This window comes from Anomaloglossus baeobatrachus, chromosome 1 (assembly GCF_048569485.1).
Source record: "Anomaloglossus baeobatrachus isolate aAnoBae1 chromosome 1, aAnoBae1.hap1, whole genome shotgun sequence".
NCBI classification, from domain to species: Eukaryota; Metazoa; Chordata; class Amphibia; order Anura; family Aromobatidae; genus Anomaloglossus; species Anomaloglossus baeobatrachus.
In genome coordinates this window covers 752,633,231-752,656,049 of record NC_134353.1, presented here as the reverse complement: position 1 = coordinate 752,656,049, position 22,819 = coordinate 752,633,231, and the positions used below count along the sequence as shown (strand labels likewise).

Sequence of the window (22,819 nt, the reverse complement as noted above, 5' to 3'; positions counted from 1 at the left end):
AGTTGGACCCCTGGTCGCAGGGGATTGAGGCGAGGTACCTAGGACCTGTGAAGAGGACGCTCAGCAGCCTGGTCCTATCACCGGTCCGGGACCGAAGGCACGGCGGGGTACACGGACACTAGGTCGGGGTGAAGCTTCAGGCAACCCGGCAATTAACCTGCGGAGAGCGGCGCCTTTATGGACTGTTCCCATTAGCTCCAGAGTCAGGGCACTAGCGCAACAAGGGGGATAGGGCCTTCCACATACGCCGCCCACAAGATCCCAAGCGTGAGCCCTGAGAGCAGGCTCCCACACTTAGCCACAGTGGGGAATGGGGCCTGGCAAGTTCCAAACTACCGGGCCACTTCAGTAAATCTCAACTTTTTGCCAGGAGGTAGGTCACAGATCACGAGGCAGTACTGCAGGGGACGGGACCCAGATGAGCTGCCCGAGAGACGCAGCGGCACCTAGACACTTGGTTTACCGGGTTGTCAGCGTCTGCTTAATGGCTAAGTGAGTACATGAGTGATCTACCCATCACGGCACCCAGTAGCACCATCCAGAGCCCCTGGGCCTACCCCTACCTGTGGAGGGTAATAACACCTTGCTGCCCCAATATATCACCCCGGGTACTCCCCACAACGGCAGCGGCGGTACTCCCAATTACCGCACACCACGGGTGGCGTCACGAACTATCATCCCCCTGTAAATATCCCCTTTCACTTTAGAGTGTGGCCTAGAGCCCCCGGGTCCGGAGACCCTCGAGCCACGAACGGACATTGCCCACGGATCCGAGCGGTTCGATTCACTGCTGGGGCGGCACAACTACTCGCACTCTTCTCGGCAGCTCTCAAGAGAACATATGAACACAAAACACACTGAAAATGATATCACACATAACAACTTATGTTAACGGGACTATATTACACTTTGTTCGCTATCGCAACGGAGCATTCTAGCTCCAGAGATCTTTGGTATTGTTCTCGGATATGCCATAAATGTCTATCAGTTGAGTGTCAGCAGTGGAAGCTCCAACCTATTTGGAAAAAAACAAGGGACATGGATCCCCAGTTGTACTTGTAGGCCAAGTTCACATGTCGCAGATTTGATGCAGATTTGCGGTCCACAGCAGTTTTCAGTACAATACAAGTAAAAGGGATTTTAAAAATTTCAGTCTCACGTAGCATGCTCATTATTATGTTGATTTTCATTGCCATTTTCACCCTATCCAATGCTTAGTAAATTAAGGCAAATTCACAATTAAAATCTGAATTAATTAGTGTTCCTTGCAGATTTTCTTGTGCATTTAGTTGCAGATGTGAAGCCAAATCAGCAGCATCCATTTTGTGCAATGTGTGAACATAAAGCAAATCCCATATAGCAGAATCCAATCACAAAGGAGTGATAGGGGAAAGGGAGCTGCAAATATGCACAAGACTCTACAATATAGTCCTGTGGAGTCAATGAAACAAGCGCTTGTATATGTTGTGCATTATCTTGTGGGGCAGGTGGATGCTTACCCCTGATCCACAGAAAGTATGTTTGGCCAGTTTAAACAGATGTAAGAAAGTTGATTGCACTTGTGATGTATACATTCATGCTTTTACTGTCAAGACCGGCTTTCTCTGAGTGCGTGTTAACATGCACAGAAGCACCTGTATAATAATGCAATTCATCATAATGTCCTGAATAGTGAAATCAACATTTTACAACTTACCTGCTTTAGCGATTATTCTGCGTTCCTGCATCACAGTTCCTCTACGGTTCTCATCAGATTCCGAAAAACATGTTAATGGTTGGATGCCTCGTCTTGTCATATCAATCACATTGCCTAATTCAGTGCTTGTCAGTGCTAATATGCCTCTGCATGTTTCACATGCCATCATTGCATGCGTACTGTATGTAGACTGACACCACATCCTGCAGGCAGCGTGAAGATGTTCTGACACTAATGAATTACTTTATAAAGATCCCAAACCAAGAACATATAAGTATAATGGGTAGATAAAGATCACCAGATGCACATCTGTAAGGCAGTTCATCTGTTGACCCTAATGGTTGATCAATGCTTCCTCCACATGGTCACCATTAAGGACACCAAAACCAGAACATGATGTCTAAGGATGTTTTCTAATGTATGATTCAATGCAGTGTAGGTTTCATACACCAAGGGCATGGATAATAGAATCCACTATTGTAATAATATGTAGCACAGGAGAACGCCTTCAATGGACGTGGTCCTGGATGCCCTCTATGAAAACCCTTTAAATTTGTTTATACATATGGATACCCAGTAACTAGCTATTGTCTGCCCACATTATCACTTTTCAGTACTTCACTGCTTAGGGTAGCTGTCTGTAGAGCAGTAGTCTCCAACATTTCCCCATCTGAGAGAATGTGCACTGATGGGCAAAAGGGTAACAATGTTCTGAAGTTTTGACTTCTCACCATCCACTACAGCTTTGAGTGTGAGACCAACTTTATTTTATAGAGAATCATCTTGGCTATCTCATAAAGAAATTTGACTTCCAAATATTTAGCATATGATTATTATGTAGATTGTTGTCATGTCACTGCATTGTTACTATTTTGCTCCTGGTAGTGAAAAAATCTTTTTATTTATGTATACTACAAATTACAACCTGTTCTCACATTCCCTAATAGCTCAGAGTGTTATTAGGTTAATTCCCAAGCAAAATGTTACTGATTTGAATCGGGGAGCAGCCATGAAGATTTCCCAAGAAAAGAAAAGCCGCATCTTCCAGCTCATCGATAATGGTCTCTCGGCCAAGAAAATTTACAAACTTCATCATGTGAGTGCCAAGACAGTTGGAAGACTACAAAATGAAGTCCATCCATTCAAAAGCCAAAAGTTGGACGTCCAGGCAAAATATCAGAGGCAACAAGTCGGCTCATCACATGTTCTATCAATTATTGCGTGACAAACACGTCAGTAGAGGTGGCTCATATGCTTCGTACTAGTGAAATCAGTGACGCATGTGAGCAGACTAGTGAGTGTGACGCATGTCGCACAAGTCTGGAATGGGGTCCCAAAAAAAGGTTAAGACACCTTGTCTTCAATATTGTCATGAGAAGAATCGGCTCGAGTTTGCAAAAAAGTATGAAAAGTGGACAGTAGAAGATTGGAAACGGGTGATTTGGAGTGATGAGATGAAAGTCAGCAGACTAGGCTCTCATGGGTGCAAATGGGTCTGGAAAAAACAATGGAAAAAGGGGCTAATAGATCCAGAAAAGAACGTTTAAGTTTGATGGAGGAAATCTGATAATATGGGGTTGTTTCACAGGCGAAGTTGGTGGATACTTGACCAGGATAGATGGTGGTCTAAATGCTGAGCTATATGTGTGTATATTACAAGACAAGTTACTTCATACACTTGAGTACTATGGGTATGAAAAGGATGACAAAGTGTTCCATCAGGACAATGATCCGAAGCATATGCCGAAATTGGCGAAGGATTGGTTAAATGACAATGAAGTAGAGCTGCTGGATTGACCTCCGTAGTCCCAAGACCTCAACCCACTCTGACATTTGTGGGTAAAGTTGTCACACAGTTTTTCTCAAACTTCGCCGACAGTCATGGTGGCGCAGGGCTCTGCTCAGACTGCAGATTCTAGCACTCTGATGGTTTCTCTAGTGTCTGGGATCAACACAGGCAGACTTGGGCGTCAACTTGCTGTGTGCTGACTGACAGGCAGGCTAGCAAGAGTTAAGCGGGCTTTACACGCTACGATATCGTTAATGAATTATCGTCGGGGTCACGGTGTTTGTGACGTACATCCGGCGTCATTAACGATATCGTAGTGTGCGACACTTATGAGCGACCTTAAACGATCGTAAAAGCGGTCAAAATCGTTTGCCGCGGAGAGGTCGTCCTGAAACAAAAAATAGTTTTCTGCTTATTAGCAATGTTGTTCCTCGTTCCTGCGGCACCACACATCGCTGTGTGACACCGCAGGAGCGACGAACATCTCCTTACCTGCCTCCACCGGCAATGCGGAAAGAAGGAGGTGGGCGGGATGTTACGTCCTGCTCATCTCCGCCCCTCCGCTTCTATTGGACGCCTGCCGTGTGACATTGCTGTGACGCCGCACGAACCGCCCCCCTTAGAAAGGAGGCGGTGCGCCGGCCAGAGCGACGTCGCAGGGAAGGAAAGTGCATGTGACGGGGTTAAGCGAGGTTGTGCGGCACGGGCAGCGATTTGCCCGTGTCGCACAACCGACGGGGGCGGGTACGATCGCTTGCGATCTCGCTAGTCTGCTTGCTCCTTTTATCACATGTTGTGTGGAATCCTATCACATCTGCTCCCTTCCTATTTATGCTGGAGGAATCTGTCTACCCATGCCAGCTATATTTTCTATGTTGATCTGTGAGGTGTGGTGTCCCAGACTCTCTAGTGAAACAGTGCGGTTTGCTTGTTGTTGTTGTGGAATTTTACCCCTGTTTTGTAGCTTCCTTCTTACTCTTGTGTTTTCTCCTGAACCTCTTATTCTCTTTACCTTTTTGTGTGCACACCGTTTGACAGAGTTTTGGTTCGCCCTTGTCTGTTTAAATCTGTGAATTTGTTTAATCTCCTGTCCTGTCCCTCCCTGGGAGAGTGGGAGGGGGAAGCAGATCAGGACTGGTTATGAGAAGGGTCAGGAAGGAGACTCAGGCATCCCCACCATTAGGGGTATTCCTAAGAATGGGGATAGTATAGGGCTCCCTAGCTTGAGGGACAACTTAAGGGCCCTGGTTCCCCGCTATTCTAGTGACCCTGCTAGTCATTGTGTTACCAGCACACATTTGAGAACATTGGGAACGTGTAGAAGAGACCAGAGATCAGATTTCGATCTAGACATGCATGAGTCTGACTGAGAGCATGCCCAGAGAGATTCAGAGAGAAAACCAAATGTAAATTTACAAAATAGTAAAAATTAAAATTTAGATTTTTAGGAGCAAAATAGTAACAATACAGTGACATGACAATAATGAGCATACCTACTCATATGCTAAATAGTTGCAAGTCAAATATATGTATGTGATAGCCAAGGTGATTGTCTATAAAATGTAGGTAGTCTTAGGGGTACTTTGCAAGCTGCGACATCGCTAGCCGATGATAGCGATGCCGAGCGCGATAGTACCCGCCCCCGTCGCACATGCGATATCTTGTGATAGCTGCCATAGCAAACATTATCGCTACTACAGCTTCACACGCACTTACCTTCCCTGCGACGTCGCTCTGGACAGCGACCCGCCTCCTTCCTAAGGGAGCGGGTCGTGCGGCGTAACAGCACGTCACCGCAACGTCACTAAGCGGCTGGCCAATAGAAGCAGAGGGGCGGAGATGAGCGGGATGTAAACATCCCGCCCACCTTTTCCCTTCCGCATTGCCGGTGGACGGCGGTCGCAGGTAAGGAGATGTTTGTCACTCCTGCGGGTTTACACGCAGCGATGTGTGGAGCTGCAGGAACGACAAACAACATTGTAAATGCGGACGCACCGACATTATGAAAATGAACGACGTGACACAGATCAGCGATTTTTGACTGTTTCACGCTCGTTCATCTTCTCTCCTAGGCTTTACACGTTGCGACGTCGTTACCGGCGCCGGATGTGCGTCACTTTCGATTTGACCCCGACGATATCGCAATAGCGATGTCGCAACGTGCAAAGTACTCCTTACTCACAAAGATGTAGAGCCTGAAATTGAAAAGTTCAAAACATTGTTACCCTTTTGCTCGTTCGTTTATTTTATGAAATGGCAGAAGACATGTTGCAATCAATGGGGAAAAAAAATGGTCATTAAGGGGTATTCAACAGTGCTGGTGATCCACGATCCCTGCACGCTTGTGTATAATCAGCAGGTATTGTGCATTTTTCCCATAGTAATGAGTAAGACAGTTGCATGATACCTGAGGATATGACACGCATTCCTGCAGGTGTCTGCAGATGTGACATCACCAGTACTTCTCACCTACTTACAGTGCCTACAAGTAGTATTCAACCCCCTGCAGATTTAGCAGGTTTGATAAGATGCAAATAAGTTAGAGCCTGCAAACTTCAAACAAGAGCAGGATTTATTAACAGATGCATAAATCTTACAAACCAACAAGTTATGTTGCTCAGTTAAATTTTAATACATTTTCAACATAAAAGTGTGGGTCAATTATTATTCAACCCCTAGGTTTAATATTTTGTGGAATAACCCTTGTTTGCAATTACAGCTATTAATCGTCTTTTATAAGACCTGATCAGGCCGGCACAGGTCTCTGGAGTTATCTTGGCCCACTCCTCCATGCAGATCTTCTCCAAGTTATCTAGGTTCTTTGGGTGTCTCATGTGGACTTTAATCTTGAGCTCCTTCCACAAGTTTTCAATTGGGTTAAGTTCAGGAGACTGACTAGGCCACTGCAACACCTTGATTTTTTCCCTCTTGAACCAGGCCTTGGTTTTCTTGGCTGTGTGCTTTGGGTCGTTGTCTTGTTGGAAGATAAAATGACGACCCATCTTAAGATCCTTGATGGAGGAGCGGAGGTTCTTGGCCAAAACCTCCAGGTAGGCCGTGCTATCCATCTTCCCATGGATGCGGACCAGATGGCCAGGCCCCTTGGCTGAGAAACAGCCCCACAGCATGATGCTGCCACCACCATGCTTGACTGTAGGGATGGTATTCTTGGGGTCGTATGCAGTGCCATCCAGGCTCCAAACGTCACGTGTGTGGTTGGCACCAAAGATCTCGATCTTGGTCTCATCAGACCAGAGAACCTTGAACCAGTCTGTCTCAGAGTCCTCCAAGTGATTATGAGCAAACTGTAGACGAGCCTTGACATGACGCTTTGAAAGTAAAGGTACCTTACGGGCTCGTCTGGAATGGAGACCATTGCGGTGGAGTACGTTACTTATGGTATTGACTGAAACCAATGTCCCCACTGCCATGAGATCTTCCCGGAGCTCCTTCCTTGTTGTCCTTGGGTTAGCCTTGACTCTTCGGACAAGCCTGGCCTCGGCACGGGTGGAAACTTTCAAAGGCTGTCCAGGCCGTGGAAGGCTAACAGTAGTTCCATAAGCCTTCCACTTCCGGATGATGCTCCCAACAGTGGAGACAGGTAGGCCCAACTCCTTGGAAAGGGTTTTGTACCCCTTGCCAGCCTTGTGACCCTCCACGATCTTGTCTCTGATGGCCTTGGAATGCTCCTTTGTCTTTCCCATGTTAACCAAGTATGAGTGCTGTTCACAAGTTTGGGGAGGGTCTTAATTAGTCAGAAAAGGCTGGAAAAAGAGATAATTAATCCAAACATGTGAAGCTCATTGTTCTTTGTGCCTGAAATACTTCTTAATACTTTAGGGGAATCAAACAGAATTCTGGTGGTTTGAGGGGTTGAATAATAAATGACCCTCTGAATAAACTTTTCACAATTTAAAAAAAAAAAAAAATAAGAAATAACATTCTTTTTTGCTGCAGTGCATTTCACACTTCCAGGCTGATCTACAGTCCAAATGTCACAATGCCAAGTTAATTCCAAATGTGTAAACCTGCTAAATCTGCAGGGGTTTGAATACTACTTGTAGGCACTGTATATGGAAGTGAGTGTAGCCAGATAATCCCTTCGGACTACCCAAGTGGCACAGAATTTACCAAAAAAAAATCATATTCATATGTAAATGGATTACTCTGACTCCGCTCACTCCTGTATTGGGCGATGAGCAGCTGGGTGACATCACACAGACAGATACCTATCGGGACAATTGCGCCATTGGCAGAAGTTGTGCACCGGTCCTAATAAATAGGAAAGGTTACAATACCTGCTGATCCCTCATCCATCACAGTAGGTAACTGTATACTTGTTGCACAATTCACCTCCCAATATCGAAAAAAGCAGAGCTGGAATAAATATTTAAAGGGAATGGGCCGGACATAGATCTGCATAAGGATCTGCCTGTAGAGCTTAATTTAACTCCTTTACAATGAGGCCAATTTCAGTTTGTGTTTCCATTTTCTTCTCCCCTTCTTCCCAGAGCTATACTTTTTTAGTTTTCTGTCCTCATTAACATATGAGGGTTGGTTTTTGCTGAACAAGTTATGCTTTTGAATGACACCATTCATCTTACCCCATAGAGTACATAGTGGGGGGAAATTGTGAAAAAAAAACAAATTCTGACATGTTTTTTTTTAAATTGTTTTTCCGATGTATATTTTGTGGTGAAAATGACCTCGCAATAGGATTCTCCTCATCAGTATGAATACAGCGATACCAACCATCTCCACTTTTTTTATTATAATTTAATTGGGGGAAAAAAAATCAGAAGTTTTTAAAAAAAAAATAAAAAATTGGGGGGTTGGTATTGCCATTTTCCAAGACCCTAAAGTTTTAGATGAATGTGACATTTTGACCACTTGTTACAACATTTTTTTGTGATATTGCAGCGACCAACAAAACGTAATTTTGGCGTTCATGTACTTTTTTGTTTACAGTATTTACCGATTGGGTTAATTATTTTTATATTTTGATAGATTGGACTTTTCTGAATGCGGCAATACCACATATGTGTATTTTTTTATTATCTTTATTTTTAATGGTGATTTGAACTTTTACAGGATTTTTTTTTACATTTTTTTCTAACATATTTATTTTTTTACTTTTTACACTTACCTTATGCGCAGGACCTTAGGTGTCCATGGTTACAACCATGCATATAACTACAGTAAGGCTGGAGTCACACTTGCCAGTGACTTGCGTGAGTCTCGCATTGTATCACTGGCACGGTCACACACTCTCCTGACAGGAGCGGTTCGGTTGCATGTATTTCTATGCAGCTGAGACACTCCTGTCCAGAGAGTGTGCGGCCGTGTCGGTGATGCGATGCGAGACTCACGCAAGTCCCTCGCAAGTGTGACTCTGGCCTTAGGTAGTTAGTTCCTCGTGGTCGTAACCATGGATACCTAAGGTCCTGTAATGCCCTGCACTTGAGCTAAGCGATATAGTGAATCAGAAGAACTATACTACATTTCTAATTTGAGGTATTTGCTAATATTATCGTTACAACTACAACATATTGGGATAGGATCTTAGAGATGGGAATACCTCTTTAAGTAATAATACCTACTCCAGTAATAATGCCCGAGTTCCCCTTCTAGGTAATAATACCCCCTTAGTTTGTTCTCCACTAATATTTGATCCATTAATGAGTGCCCCATCAATAACAATGCTCCGAGAGTATCCTTGTCAGTAAAAATGTCCCAGAGGGCCCGCTCTAGTAGTATTGATCCCTTTGTGTCCCTTATAGTAATAATGTCCCAGAGCGCCCCGTTAGTAACATAGATTCATTAGTGTGTCTCGAATGCTGGGGCAGGGAGATGTGGCTCACTGCTCTTTGACCCTATAAAACTGTATCAGCATCATGTCCTCACCATACAGTTCACCGGGTCGCTCTCCAGAGATCTGGGGCTCCAAGCTAGCTAATGGGTTAAACGCACATATCCAGTTCATCACATATCTCAATACCATAATGCAAACTTCTATTCGAAAGTGATAAAGTATCTAATAAAGTGCAAATAACACCTGGTATTGTAGCAACCAGGGATATGGGGTACTCGGTTCCAGGTAGTGTATATCCTGGAATGTCACGATGGCGGCCGTAACCCAGTTCCGTGCCCTGGGCCCTTTTTGTAATGGGGATATTTACAGGGGATTTGTGAATAAAGTTATTCATGACGCCACTTGTAGTGTTGCTGCTAAGTATAGGGAGCCGCCGCTGCAGAATATCTCTACTGGGGCTGATGGTATGAGCAGCTAGTATGGTAGTCCCTCTGCAAGTAGGGTATTGCCCCAGCCGGTGTATGGTGCGGTGGACGTCGGAAGAAGGAGTCCAGACAGGTATTCAGTTCAACTGGTTTACTCACTTTTCGAGTTTTAACTCGTTGCTCGAGGCCAGCTGGTTTCGCCTCCAGGTCCCCTTCATCCCAGTGCCAGTCTGGTTCTCTGGTACCTTCTTCCCCTGCACCTGTCTCTGGTAAGTGGGTCCCCATGGCATAGAACACTGGGGGTCCCTGGTCTGTGGTTTGTCCACCTCTGTCTGCCTGACGGTAGCGTAAACCCTGTGGGGTTGGAGTCTCTGGTCCTGTCCCAGGTTTTCCCTTTGCTACTGAGTCTTCGAATTCTTTAGGGTCAGCAAGGTCCTTCCTTGATGGTCCCCTTTGCTGTGCAGGTGTTAACAGGTCGGCTTGACGCTCTTTCCTGTCCTGGGGTCCTGTACCCTGTCGGTGCGTAGTTCTGGGAGTACTCCACCGTACTCCACGGGCAACCACCTCTCCTGGGTACCAGGTCACCATCAACCTGAGTCAGGGTGTCACTTCTCTTCCACCTTCACACTTCCACAGTCACTACTCAACTGACTACTCTCCAAAGTCTGCCCCTACCACCTGGTCAACTAGTGGACTGGAGTGGCTCCACTTCTAGGCGGCCATCCATGGTCCCACCCTAGCTGGGTACCATTGTATGGGGGATTGTTGGGGAAAACTGGGATTACCTGGGTTCTTGTTGGCACTGGGGTTCTGGGTACCTAAGAGGGTAGGCCATGCATCCTGGTGGGGATGCAGAACCTTGTAGAACCCTGATGGTTCAGGGGCGCTACAGTATCATCCCTAAAATACCATAATGTGTCCCATGCCTATAAGGTATGAAAAGATGGGATTAAGAGCAGACTGTTTAAAGAGCACAAACCGTATTAGAATATCTAGATGGCATCTAAATTATACCGACACAGAACCTATCACGTGTATACATATTAGCAGAAGCGTCAGAGCTAATCCTGTAGACAAAGTCTAATTTTTCCTGTGAAAATAAAGGATACTTTGGTGGAGCTGGACAGACCCCATTATAAGTCAGAGGTCTATGGGTGCCGCTGTCGCTGGCAAACTGCTATAAACAGAAGCCAAAAGACCAAAGTAACAAGCGTAATATAAAATCTTTGCTTTCCAAGTAATTGTATTTTATTTCCTAATGGTTTTCCAATCTAATTGTTTTTTATATGCCAATGCAGCTTCCTTATTGAAATCCATGTTTTCTCTCCAGTATTGTAGGTTCTGGCTCAATCATTGGGTACGCAGTATTTCAGAATGCTGTTAGATCACCAGAGGTGAGTAAATATGTTGTCTTTTCTTGCATTGACCTTTAAGGGTAATTGTTAATAATTCTTATATTATTGTGTATAGCACTAGGATATGAATATTGGGGCTGGAAGAAGCCCACACAAAACGTGCGTAGGGGTCTTGGAGGGACCTATATTGCAGGACATTTAGGGGATTATGGGTGAGTGCTCTGTTACATGACGCTTTTGACCCCCCTGTCTGACTACTACTATTTTCTATGTGCACTTTATCTCTAGCAGTGGGCCTGGAAGATATTTATCACATATCATTACCTTGCTGCTATTATGCACGTGTACTTTATACCCACCCTATTGATGTAGCTCTGTCCTGCAGTACTGTGCCCCCCCTGTTTTTTTTTTTCCAATGGGGCAAAATTGAGTTGATTTGAACTTTTGTAGGTTTTTTTATTTTTTACATATTTTTAAAAACTTTTTTCTTTACTTTTTATTGTTCTTAATTGTCCCTTAGGGGACTTTTTGCCTGCACTGTCCGATCGCTTCTGCTGTTCAGATCAATGCTTTATCACCGCTCTTTAAAGCAAAAATACTGATCTGTGAATGCCAGCACTCAGCAGACATGAACAGGAAGTTTGTCATGACAGTGACAGGGATCATGATTCATGAACTGGCCCTCAGCTATCATGGCAATGAATTGGTGCCCCGTAATCACGTCAGAGAGCCGCCGATGGTGATGGGGAATGGTGCCAGAGCGTGTTAGATTGTGATGTCACAGTTTGACAGCGCGATCTAACTAGTTAACAGGCATTAGCAATGTAACCCATTGACCGACTTTTAATGGCCGCGGTCGGCAGGTGTAAATGCACCCTTATTGTGTAAGAAGGGTGTTTGAGCCATGAGCCACGCACACAGCATTATCTGACAATTGATATAATCCTGCTGATATTTTAAAGGAGTTGTCCTGTCTCGGAAAACATTTGCCTGCCGGATCAGTTCATTGTAAAAAACAAACCACACTTTTTTTTACTCTCCCTGGGTCCATTGTTTGTCTCCATCACCTCAACAGTATTGCAACCGATCACTGAGTTCAGCTACATTGCCAATATACATGGAATAAGCCAATGAGCTCAGTGATTGGCTGCCTCACTGTGGGTGTGATGTCACCGCTGCAGCCAAACAATGTTGAGCGGGGCAGTTCTAGGAAGACAACGCTGTACCCTATGAGGGTAAGTGAATGCAGTTTGCTTTCTTTTTACAACAAATTGAGCCGATAGGTAAAATATTTCTGAAAGGGGACAATCCCTTTAATGAAATTTCAGATTGAGAACAGATAATGCCATCTCTATTCTCCCGTCTCCAGGTGTTTTTTCTCATTCAGTGATACATATGTATCCACCGAGTATTACAATAGCAGCGCTGTGTATTACCTTTTAGTTAATCTCATGCAGACGCTGAAGAACATATACGAGCTCTCTGTAGGGTAAATTTTTGTTGCATATTCATATTTTGTATTATTATTTTTGGACTACTTATGTGTTTTTTTCTTACTAGGTCCGGTCACTGTTTTATCTCAGTGTCTCCGACTTATTCCTGTCTTTTTGCTGGCTCCTTGGGGCTTTCCTCTATAAAGCAAATACCCGAGGTTTGCCATGCTTCAACCTCCAGTCAGTGGGCCAGGTAAGCCATTATTCACTGAGCATTACAGTTTGATAACATCTGACGTTTATTGGTATTAGGTACATCCATTCATTGGAATCTGTGAGTAGGATCAACTCTCCTAAGACGTCTATATGGGCATGTAGGTCATGGAAGCTCGTATAAAACGATACCTTGAAATCTGTGACCAAAAGTTTGGACACACCTTCTCATCTCTAGAACAACTATTAAGAGGAGACTTTGTGCAGCAGGCCTTCATGATAAAATAACTGCTAGGAAACCACTGCTAAGGACAGACAACAAGCAGAAGAGACTTGTTTGGGCTAAAGAACACAAGGAATGGACATTAGACCAGTGGAAATCTTTGCTTTGGTCTGATGAGTCCAAATTTGAGATCTTTGGATCCAACCACCGTGTCTTTGTAGAAAAGGTGAACGGATGGACTCTACATGCCTGGTTCCCACCGTGAAGCATGGAGGAGGAGGTGTGATGGTGTGGGGGTGCTTTGCTGGTGACACTGTTGGGGATTTATTCAAAATTGAAGGCATACAGAACCAGCATGGCTACCACAGCATCTTGCAGCGGTGTGCTATTCCATCCGGTTTGCGTTTAGTTGGACCATAAATTTATTTTTCAACAGGACAATGACCCCAAACACACCTCCAGGCTGTGTAAGGGCTATTTGACTAAGAAGGAGAGTGATGGAGTGCTACGCCACATGACCTCCACAGTCACCAGACCTGAACCCAATCGAGATGGTTTGGGGTGAGCTGGACCGCAGAGTGAAGGCAAAAGGGCCAAGAAGTGCTAAGCATCTCTGGGAACTCCTTCAAGACTGTTGGAAAACCATTTCTGGTGACTACCTCTTGAAGCTCATCAAGAGAATGCCAAGAGTGTGCAAAGCAGTAATGAAAGCAAAAGGTGGCTACTTTGAAGAACCTAGAATATAAGACATATTTTCAGTGGTTTCACACTTTAAGTATTTCATTCCACATGTTTTAATTCATAGTATTGATGCCTTCAATGTGAATCTACAATTTTTAGAGTCATGAAAATAAAGAAAACTCTTTGAATGAGGAGGTATGTCCAAACTTTTGGTCTGTACTGTACATATAAGGAAAATTAGGATTTCTGTGGAATAATACATTGGATCATAGAAATCACGAGCTAGTTTCATCATACAATTGATGGTTTTCTTGACTGCACTTTAGGATGCCTTCAAGGTACTAGCAATTTTTCCAGATTCACTGACTCTTATGTCTTAAAGTAGTGATGGACTGTTGTTTCTCACTACTTAGTTGAGTGTTTCTTGCAATATTCTGGTTTAGAACAGTTGTGAATAAGGTTCAGCAGCTTATGGAGCTGTGTACCAATATTGCCCCTGCCATTCCCACCTGATGGTGGCAAACAATTTCAGAAGAACAATGATTCCACACAGGAACTTTTGATGAGGTGTACCTGTTCACTGGAAGCCATTCCAGGTGACTACCTGATGAAGCTGCTTAAGAGCATGTCAAGTGGTGTAAAGCTGTGATTAGAGTAGAATGGAGTACTTTGAGGAATTTAAGTTTTAAAAAAAAACATTTTATGATTTGTCTGAATCTACAGAGTGCACATTTTAATAAGAGCAAAAAACCCAAAACTATTGCATGTACTGGTGCCTTCAAACTTATGTTTAGTATAGTTTATGGTGACAGAACTCTATTATAGACTGTTCTGTCCCCGTCATAGGCTTGTAATGAACAGGCCTGTATACAAGCATCAAAAAACTCGATTATAGCTTTTTGTTACTCATTACTAGCCTGTAATTGTTGGCCAATTGACAGTTTTATTGATACTATTTTGGGCTGTATACAATGTTTTGATCTGTTATTATTGCATATTTTTAGGGACCGAAGAAGTTCAATTTTGAGGTTTTGATTTTTTGTTTCTCTTTTATGGTATTTACTAATTGGCTTAAGTAATTTATTTTTTTGATAGACAGGAGTTTTAGAAATGACGTGACCAGATATGTGTTTTTTTTATTTTTCATTATTTTGATTGGGAGAAAGGGTGCTGATTTTAACTTTTTTACCTTATTTAAAATGTTTTATATTCTTAACACATTTTTTATATTTTACTTTATAGCTTTTAGCCACATTAGTAAACTTGAACCTGCGATTGTCCGATTGCTTATACTACTGTATATAACCTGTGCCTCTTTTGAAGCTCAAGTAGTGTTGAGCAAGTAGTTGACTATTCGTACTTTCTTATGCTGTTAGCGAGTACTGTCCACTACTCGCATATTCGTTACGAGTAGCAGGCGCAATGTAAGTCAATGCGACATACTCGCTAAGTAGCGAGTAACCCCAAAGCCGTACTATTCGTTACACGCACGAAAAGTACAGCTTTCGGGTTACTCGCTACATAGCGAGTATTTCCCATTGACTTACATTGCGCCCACTACTGGTAATGAATATGCGAGTAGCGGACAGTACTCGCTAACAGCATAGTGAGTACGAATAGTTACCTACTCGCTCAACACTAAGCTCAACATATAGCTGAACTTCAGAGGGATATCAAAATGGTGGAGACAGTAGCTTTCAGCAGGTAGCCCATCGGTGCCCCGCATCCTGTCATAGGGAGCCGATGAGAGCCATTAAGCATGAGCAAAGGAATATGCTCCATTAAAAGAGGTTAACAGTAGTATGTAAATAGTTACCAGCCGTGACCTGCGCTCACCTGTTACAGACAGATACCGGCTATGTGATATAGCTGGTATCTGCCACATTTGGAGAGAGCACAGCAACTGAGCCCCCTCCACACACGATCACTCTCACAATCATGTATATGTATGTCATTTTTCCTTGAGGAGTTAAAAGATTATTCTAAAGTTGTGTCTTAAGCAGCACACAGTTTTCCAGTCTCCTTGTTGCTGGAGTGACGGGCACTCCTTTTTGAGTGATTTTTCTGGTTCAGTAGCTCCATCCTACTGCTGAGCTTTATTCTGCTAGTGTGACACATTAACAGTGTATCAATGTTTGAACTGAAGTTTACTGTTATTACTTGATTTACATATAGAGCTAACAGTGCCTTTGAACAAGCTTATATAAAAACTGCCCATGGTGGAGGATAGTGATTTTGCAGGCCTGATAACAGATCAGGAGCTGACAGGAAGGGGGAGGGAAGTGAGTAGCTATCTGCTCAATAGAAATCAATGGGCTTCAGTGAGCTGACTTGTATCTCAAGGGTTAACGCCTCAACCTAAAATGTAACTATTACCCATACTTGGTCAGGTTTCTAGTTGATCTCTTTGGCAACAAGCTGTACACTATGTAACATAAAAGCTCTCATTGCTAATGAGGGAATGACAGCAGATAGAAAAAGGAACACTATTGAAAACTTGCTTAAAGAGAACCTGTCAGCAGTATATGTAAACTTAAGCTATGTCAATAATGGCACTGTTATACTGAGTTAATTCATACTTTCATTGAAGGAATCCGCAGTCTGTTTTTGTTTGTTTTTTTAAATCATTAGAAGTTTTGGTCTTCGTGTATCGTGGCGAGACTGTGGGTAAGGCCTTTGGCTCTGCTACGGCCTCTCCGCTGCCTCTTGGGTCTTTATGCTTTTCCTTATTTAAATTATGCACTTATCTAAAACAGACTGTGGATTCCTTCAATGAAAGTATGTATTAAATCAGTAGAACAGCGTCATTATTGGCAAACCTTTAGTTTACTATGCATAACCCTGATGACAGGTTCTCTTTAATTACATGTTGTCCAACTAACAGCTAATTACATGGCATGAGAATAACCCTTTAAGGACAATAGAAATGGAGAAGGCGAGTGACCAGGTCAGTTTGGTAATTGGAACAAAACCACACATTGAAGTGGTGTATTTCTAATGTACTCAATCATAGCAGACTTTATGCATTCATAAAGAACGATCAATCCCATGCAGGCTTGCATGTCAGGAAAGTAAATTCTCTTTGTGTGGAAAAAAAATACTACTATGATATCTTGTACTGTATTTGTACTTCTCATGAGAAAATTACACAGAAAATCTAATTATGTACACTGGTTACCAGCCCAGAAATATTTGTATTCCCAACTAGAAAAGTTAACACTAGTGATGGGCAGACCCGGACTGTAAAAGTCCAGATCCGCAAGGGTTCAAAAGAACCCGAGCACTGACCCTGGGCCCGGAGTTCTCAAGGATCTCCGGATAACGATCCGTATCCAGCCACCCGGGTAATAAAAAAAATCAAAGAAAATAACAATAAAACAAGCACTTCATACTTACCGATCTCCGCACAGCTGTACACTGCTTCCAGGGCCAGTCACTCTACTTCCAGGGCTGCTCATTATCTTCATGCATGCACACTGCTTCCCCCGCCCACTGACAGTTGCAGCATATCTGATTGGTCGCAGTCAGACAGCGCGCCCAACCTGTGTGACAGCGTGCCTGACTGCTTTCAATCAAATGAGCCCTGTGTATGTCTCTATTGGTGTCAAATTAAATAAATAAAAAAAATATTGGCGTAGCGTCCGCCCATATTATGATACCCAGTCATGATAAAGCATATGGCTACAGTCTGCAGCCCCCAGCTGTGCACTTATCTAGGCTGTGTTTCAAAATAAGAAGAACCACATGCATAATTTTTAAAAGCGGCATGCGGCCCTCCCCCAATTTTGATACCTAGCCATGATAAAGCCAACAGCTGGAAGCTGGTATTTTCAAGCTGGGGAGGCCCGTGGTCGTTAGGTTTCCCCAGCCTTGAAATAGCAGCCTGCAGCCGCCCCGGATTGTTCCATCCATTAGATACAATAATCCTATAAGTTTACCCGGCTCATCACGATTGCCCTGGTGTGATGACAATCGGGGTAATAAGGGGTTAATGACAGCTCACAGCTGCACCTAAGCCCTAGATTAGTAATGGGAGGCGTCTATGAGACCTCCCCATTACTAAGCTGTAAGTGAAAAGAAATAAACCCAAACACCCAAAAAATATTTTATTTGAAATAATTTAAAAAAAAAAGTAATGTGTAAATATTTTTGGGGGGATCACAAGGACATGATCATAAAGTTGAAAAATAAATTTAATTTTACTCAATAAATAACAAACCAGAAAACAAACACAGCAAGTGCATATAAAAACATTTAAAAACAACACAGACAAAAGTGAAAACACAGTGTGTTTCTGTGAGAGATACACAATCCCCAAGCATATATAATGCTATAAATTAAAAACAAGTGGCAAAATAGAGACAATTGGACACACATAATAAATATTCCAAATGTCAAAACACGTGCAGCTGAAATAGCAGTAGAATGGTAGAGTTAGCAAAACATGTGGATTACACTGAAACAATGCAGTAATATAAGATAGAAAAAAACATATGAGGCTAGTCAAAAAAAGACCTGCAAAAAAGGCACTAAATCACAAGCAATAATCAATAGAAAAATCACACATGGTGCTTACTAACATAGAGAGCAATCCTGCTATAGAAATGCCATATGAAAATATGGGGAAAGTGGGAGCCCCACGTGTATCGCCACACGATCGTGGCTTCCTCAGGAGTAGCAGTGAATGTGCCATTGGCAAAGAGACTATAAATATGCCAAAATCAACTGAAAAATTTTATGTCATTACTTAACACATGGAGAGGTCGGCGGAGATTCACAGCAAACAGCGCCCTGGAAATGAGTACTGCGCATATTCAGCATGAGAGCAACTGGATGAGTCACTGCAGTGTGTGAGCAGGATGTAGCGCCTGCGCAGTGTGCGAGCAGGATGTAGCGCCTGCGCAGTGTGTGTAGTTACTGACAGTGTACTATAGACGAGCAGCATGCATGCTCCGTGTCAGGTACGCTGAATGTTGCATAGGGTTCTGCGCACATATATGCAGAAATTATTTATTGTGCATTCTCCGCTGGTATATAGAGATCCAGGATTTCTTATCTTACCCCATCTCAGATCTTCTCAGCTCTGCAGGGCTACTCACAAAGGTCAGCATCTGAATACCTTTTATTCATGTATTTTTACTAGACCTAGTGCTTATGCACCAACTGACAGACAGCAACGAGCCACAAATCATTTGCCCCCAAGCCACATACGGTGCCTTGCAAAAGTATTCGGCCCCTTTGAATTTGTCAACGTTTACCCACATTTCAGGCTTCAAACATAAAGATAAAAAAAACTGTAAATAAATGGTGAAGAATCAACAACAAGTGGGACACAATTGTGAAGTTGAATTAAATTTTTTGCTTATTTTAAACCTTTTTTAAAAATAAATAACTGAAAAGTGGGGCGTGCAATATTATTCGTCCCTTTTACTTTTAGTGCAGCAAACTCACTCCAGAAGTTCATTGAGGATCTCTGAATGATCCAATGTTGTCCTAAATGACTGATAATGATAAATATAAGCCACCTGTGTGTAATCAAGTCTCTATATAAATGCACCTGCTCTGTGATAGTCTCAGTGTTCTATTTAAAGCGCAGATAGCATCATGAAGACCAAGGAACACAACAGACAGGTCCGTGATACTGTTGTGGAGAAGTTTAAAGCCGGATTTGGTTATAAAATGATTTCCAAAACCTTAAACATCCCAAGGAGCACTGTACAAGCGATCATATTGAAATGGAAGGAGTATCATACCACTGCAAATCTACCAAGACCCGGCTGTCCATCCAAACTTTCATCTCAAACAAGGAGAAGACTGATCAGAGATGCAGCCAAGAGGCCCATGATCACTCTGGATGAACTGCAGAGTTCTACAGCTGAGGTGGGAGAGTCTGTCCATAGGACAACAATCAGTCGTACACTGCACAAATCTGGCCTTTATGGAAGAGTGGCAAGAAGAAAGCCATTTCTCAAAGATATCCATATAAAGTGTCATTTACAGTTTGCCACAAGCCACCTGGGAGACACACCAAACATGTGGAAGAAGGTGATCTAGTCAGATGAAAGCAATCGAACTTTTTGGGAACAATGTCAAACGATATGCCTGAAATGTGGGTAAAAGTTGATAAATTCAAGGGGGCCTAATACTTTCACAAGGCACTGTATAGCTCTAGTGCCACAAGTTGGGGAGCCCTCACTTTTTTCTGTTGTGCTTCTGCTTTTTGTTTATTGAATGTATATGTATTATGTCTTGGTGCCGGCCTGTAAAAAAACCCAAACTTTAAAGGGTGTTCTAGTTTCAGGAAACTCCTGTCCCAGACACAGTTTGTTTTTATTTAAAAAAACAAACAAACAACATTTGGCCGGGAACAGGGCTTTTCTGCAATTGGAAAACCAATTAGTAATTTCATTATTTAAAATATTGTAAGACAAAAGGCCGCTTTACACGCTGCGACATCGCTAGCCGATGCTAGCGATGTCGAGCGTGATAGCACCCGCCCCTATCGTACGGCCGATATGTGGTGATCGCTGCCGTAGCGAACATTATCGCTACGGCAGCGTCACACGCACATACCTGCTCGGCAACGTCGCTGTGACCAGTGAACCGCCTCCTTTCTAAGGGGGTGGTTCGTTCAGCGTCACAGCGACGTCACTAAGCGGCCACCCAATCAAAGCGGAGGGGCGGAGATGAGCAGGACGAACATCCCGCCCACCTCCTTCCTTCCTCATTGCTGGCGGGACGCAGGTAAGGTGAGGTTCCTCGTTCCTGCGGTGTCGCACGTAGCGATGTGTGCTACCGCAGAAACGAGGAACAACATCGTTACTGTAGCAGCAACGATACTTGGGAAGAGGGGGGCATGTCACTGATTAGTGATTTTGAACGTTTTTGCAACGATTCAAAATCGCTCATAGGTGTCACACGCAACAACATCGCTAAAGCGGCCGGATGTGCGTCACAAATTCCGTGACCCAAACGAGATCGCTTTAGCGATGTCGTAGCGTGTAAAGCCACCTTAAGGGCTTGATTTTTTTACACCACAATTTTGCCGTAAAAAGCTTTGAAAAGGTGCAACATTTTGTCAATCCAGTTTTATAAAATGATATATTAACAAAAGTGACTGTGACATTAAAGCATGAGGAATGATAAAATATCACCTATCGGGGGAGGACTATGCTTGAAACACCAGTCGCCTCTGCCCCTGATTGAAAATCCGGAGCCACAGAAGGGAATAGCTGGAATCTGTCCAGGCCCCCTCTCCACCCCAGACTACGATCCCAATAGGGGTGGAAACACAGAGCCCGGGGTCTCACAGAGAGCTGGGGACGCTTGCCCCCAACATATGGGAGAGGAAGATGGGGAGTCCCCCACGCAGAAAGAGGAGGCTGTCATGCAAGAAGTGTTGCAGAGGGAGGAGGCAGCATCAAGCTCCCCAGCCAGATGGTCCACTGGCTCATCATGGGCAGACAGTCCCCCCGCCAAGCACCCGGCCACACCTGAGAGGCATCCCACCTTGCTTCCAGAGGGCCCTGACACTCAAATGGTACCTCACGCCCCAATCATGATCGCAACTCCGAGAGAGGGGAGACCACAAATATACAGGCCACAATCAAGCTTCCGTACCTCCCATGTGGCCTTCTCGCCGACTACAGGGGGTGAGGATAGGCCGGCCTCCCTGGCGGACCTCCGAGCATTCATGCAGGCGATACCTACCAAAAGTGACATCGCGGCTTTAGCAAACCAAGTTGTTGTGGAATGCAAACTGGAATTTGCCCAATTCAGAGCGGAACTCTCATCTCTAACAGATAGAGTGGATACGGTTTCCACGATACAAGAAAATAATTCTACCTCTATCCATGCCTTACAAGCTACAGTGACAGAACACGCCAAACAATTGTTCTCCCTGCAGCAAAATATGGACGATCTAGAGAACCGCAATAGGAGAAACAATCTCCGTGTCAGAGGATTGCCAGAATCTATTGCTTCCATCGGTGCTCACCACAATTTTCAACAAGCTGCTCGGGCGCCCGCCAGGGGTCAGAATAGAGTTGGCCAGAGCTCATAGAGCACTTCGCCCATTCAATCCGGAGGACCCCCACCCAAGGGATGTTATCTGCCGGGTCCATTTCTACGCTCTCAAGGAGGCGATCCTACTGGCGAGTAGGAAAAAAGCTGACCTCTCCTATAATGGGACCCCTATTAGAATCTTACCGGACCTTTCTCGCCATACACTAGCTCAAAGAGCGGCCCTCAAACCTCTATTAGATGTTTTAAAGGATAAAGAGATCCAGTTCCGATGGGGATTCCCTTTCTCCCTTTCGGTCCGCCAGGGCTCGAAATACTTCACCCTCCGTACACCCGAGGACTTGCCCTCTTTTACTTCGGGCCTTGGCTTGCCGCCGATTCTTCTCCTCCAGTGGCCTAACACGCTGCTCCGCCCATGGGGTATGGGGCTACGCACGGGTCCTCTCGAGAGCCCCTCCACAAATCGGCAATCTGTGGGACTACCGCGGAGAGAGGAGAGGTTCCGGGGCAAGAGACGCCCACATCTGAGCCGCAGTAGTCCGGACCGCGCCTGAAGGAACCTCTCTAAGATATCTATAGTACATGATATTGATTCACATGGGATGCCGATGGTTTCGTACCATGCTAATGTTATTTGTCTCGCTATATTCATGCTCAATTGGAAAGGAGTTGTCTTTTGGTTATGTCTGACCAGATTCTCCCCCCAATAGGTTGGAAGCCCCTGCCCCGCCGGTGTGCGGCGGACATGCTCCCGTTGTTTGTATTAACTTGCTTAGTGTTAAGTGCGGAGGCTCTCCCTCTGCTTTTGTTTTGTTCCTCTGAATCGTCTCCCTTCCTCTTTTCTCTCTTTTTCCTAATCTTCTTTCTCTGTACTAGACCTCGCCATGGGGACCGTCCACCAAAACTGCAACCCTGCCCTCCTTCCATTGCAACATCCGGATTCCCTTCTAAATGGCAGACCTGAATATTACATCCTTCAACGTGAAGGGTTTCAACACCCCAGAGAAACGGGCCCAGATCCTTTATCACCTGCACAAGCGTAAGGTACACCTGATCTGCCTCCAGGAGACGCACTTTAAAACTAACCACACCCCAAAGATCAAGAACAAATACTACACCACATGGTTTCTTGCCAACAATCCAGAGACACACTCAAAGGGGGTGGCGATA

The 22,819-nt window shown here is 44.1% G+C and overlaps 1 protein-coding gene across 1 annotated transcript in view; it reads left to right on the top strand.

The window, feature by feature from the left end:
* TMEM116 (transmembrane protein 116) overlaps positions 1–22,819 on the top strand; it is a 94,954-nt gene that overhangs the window by 13,216 nt on the left and 58,919 nt on the right. Inside the window, exons 3-4 of the mRNA XM_075323868.1 lie at positions 11,053–11,116; positions 12,638–12,763. Coding sequence (XP_075179983.1) covers positions 11,053–11,116; positions 12,638–12,763 — 190 coding nt within the window. The remainder of the gene's footprint in view (positions 1–11,052; positions 11,117–12,637; positions 12,764–22,819) is intronic.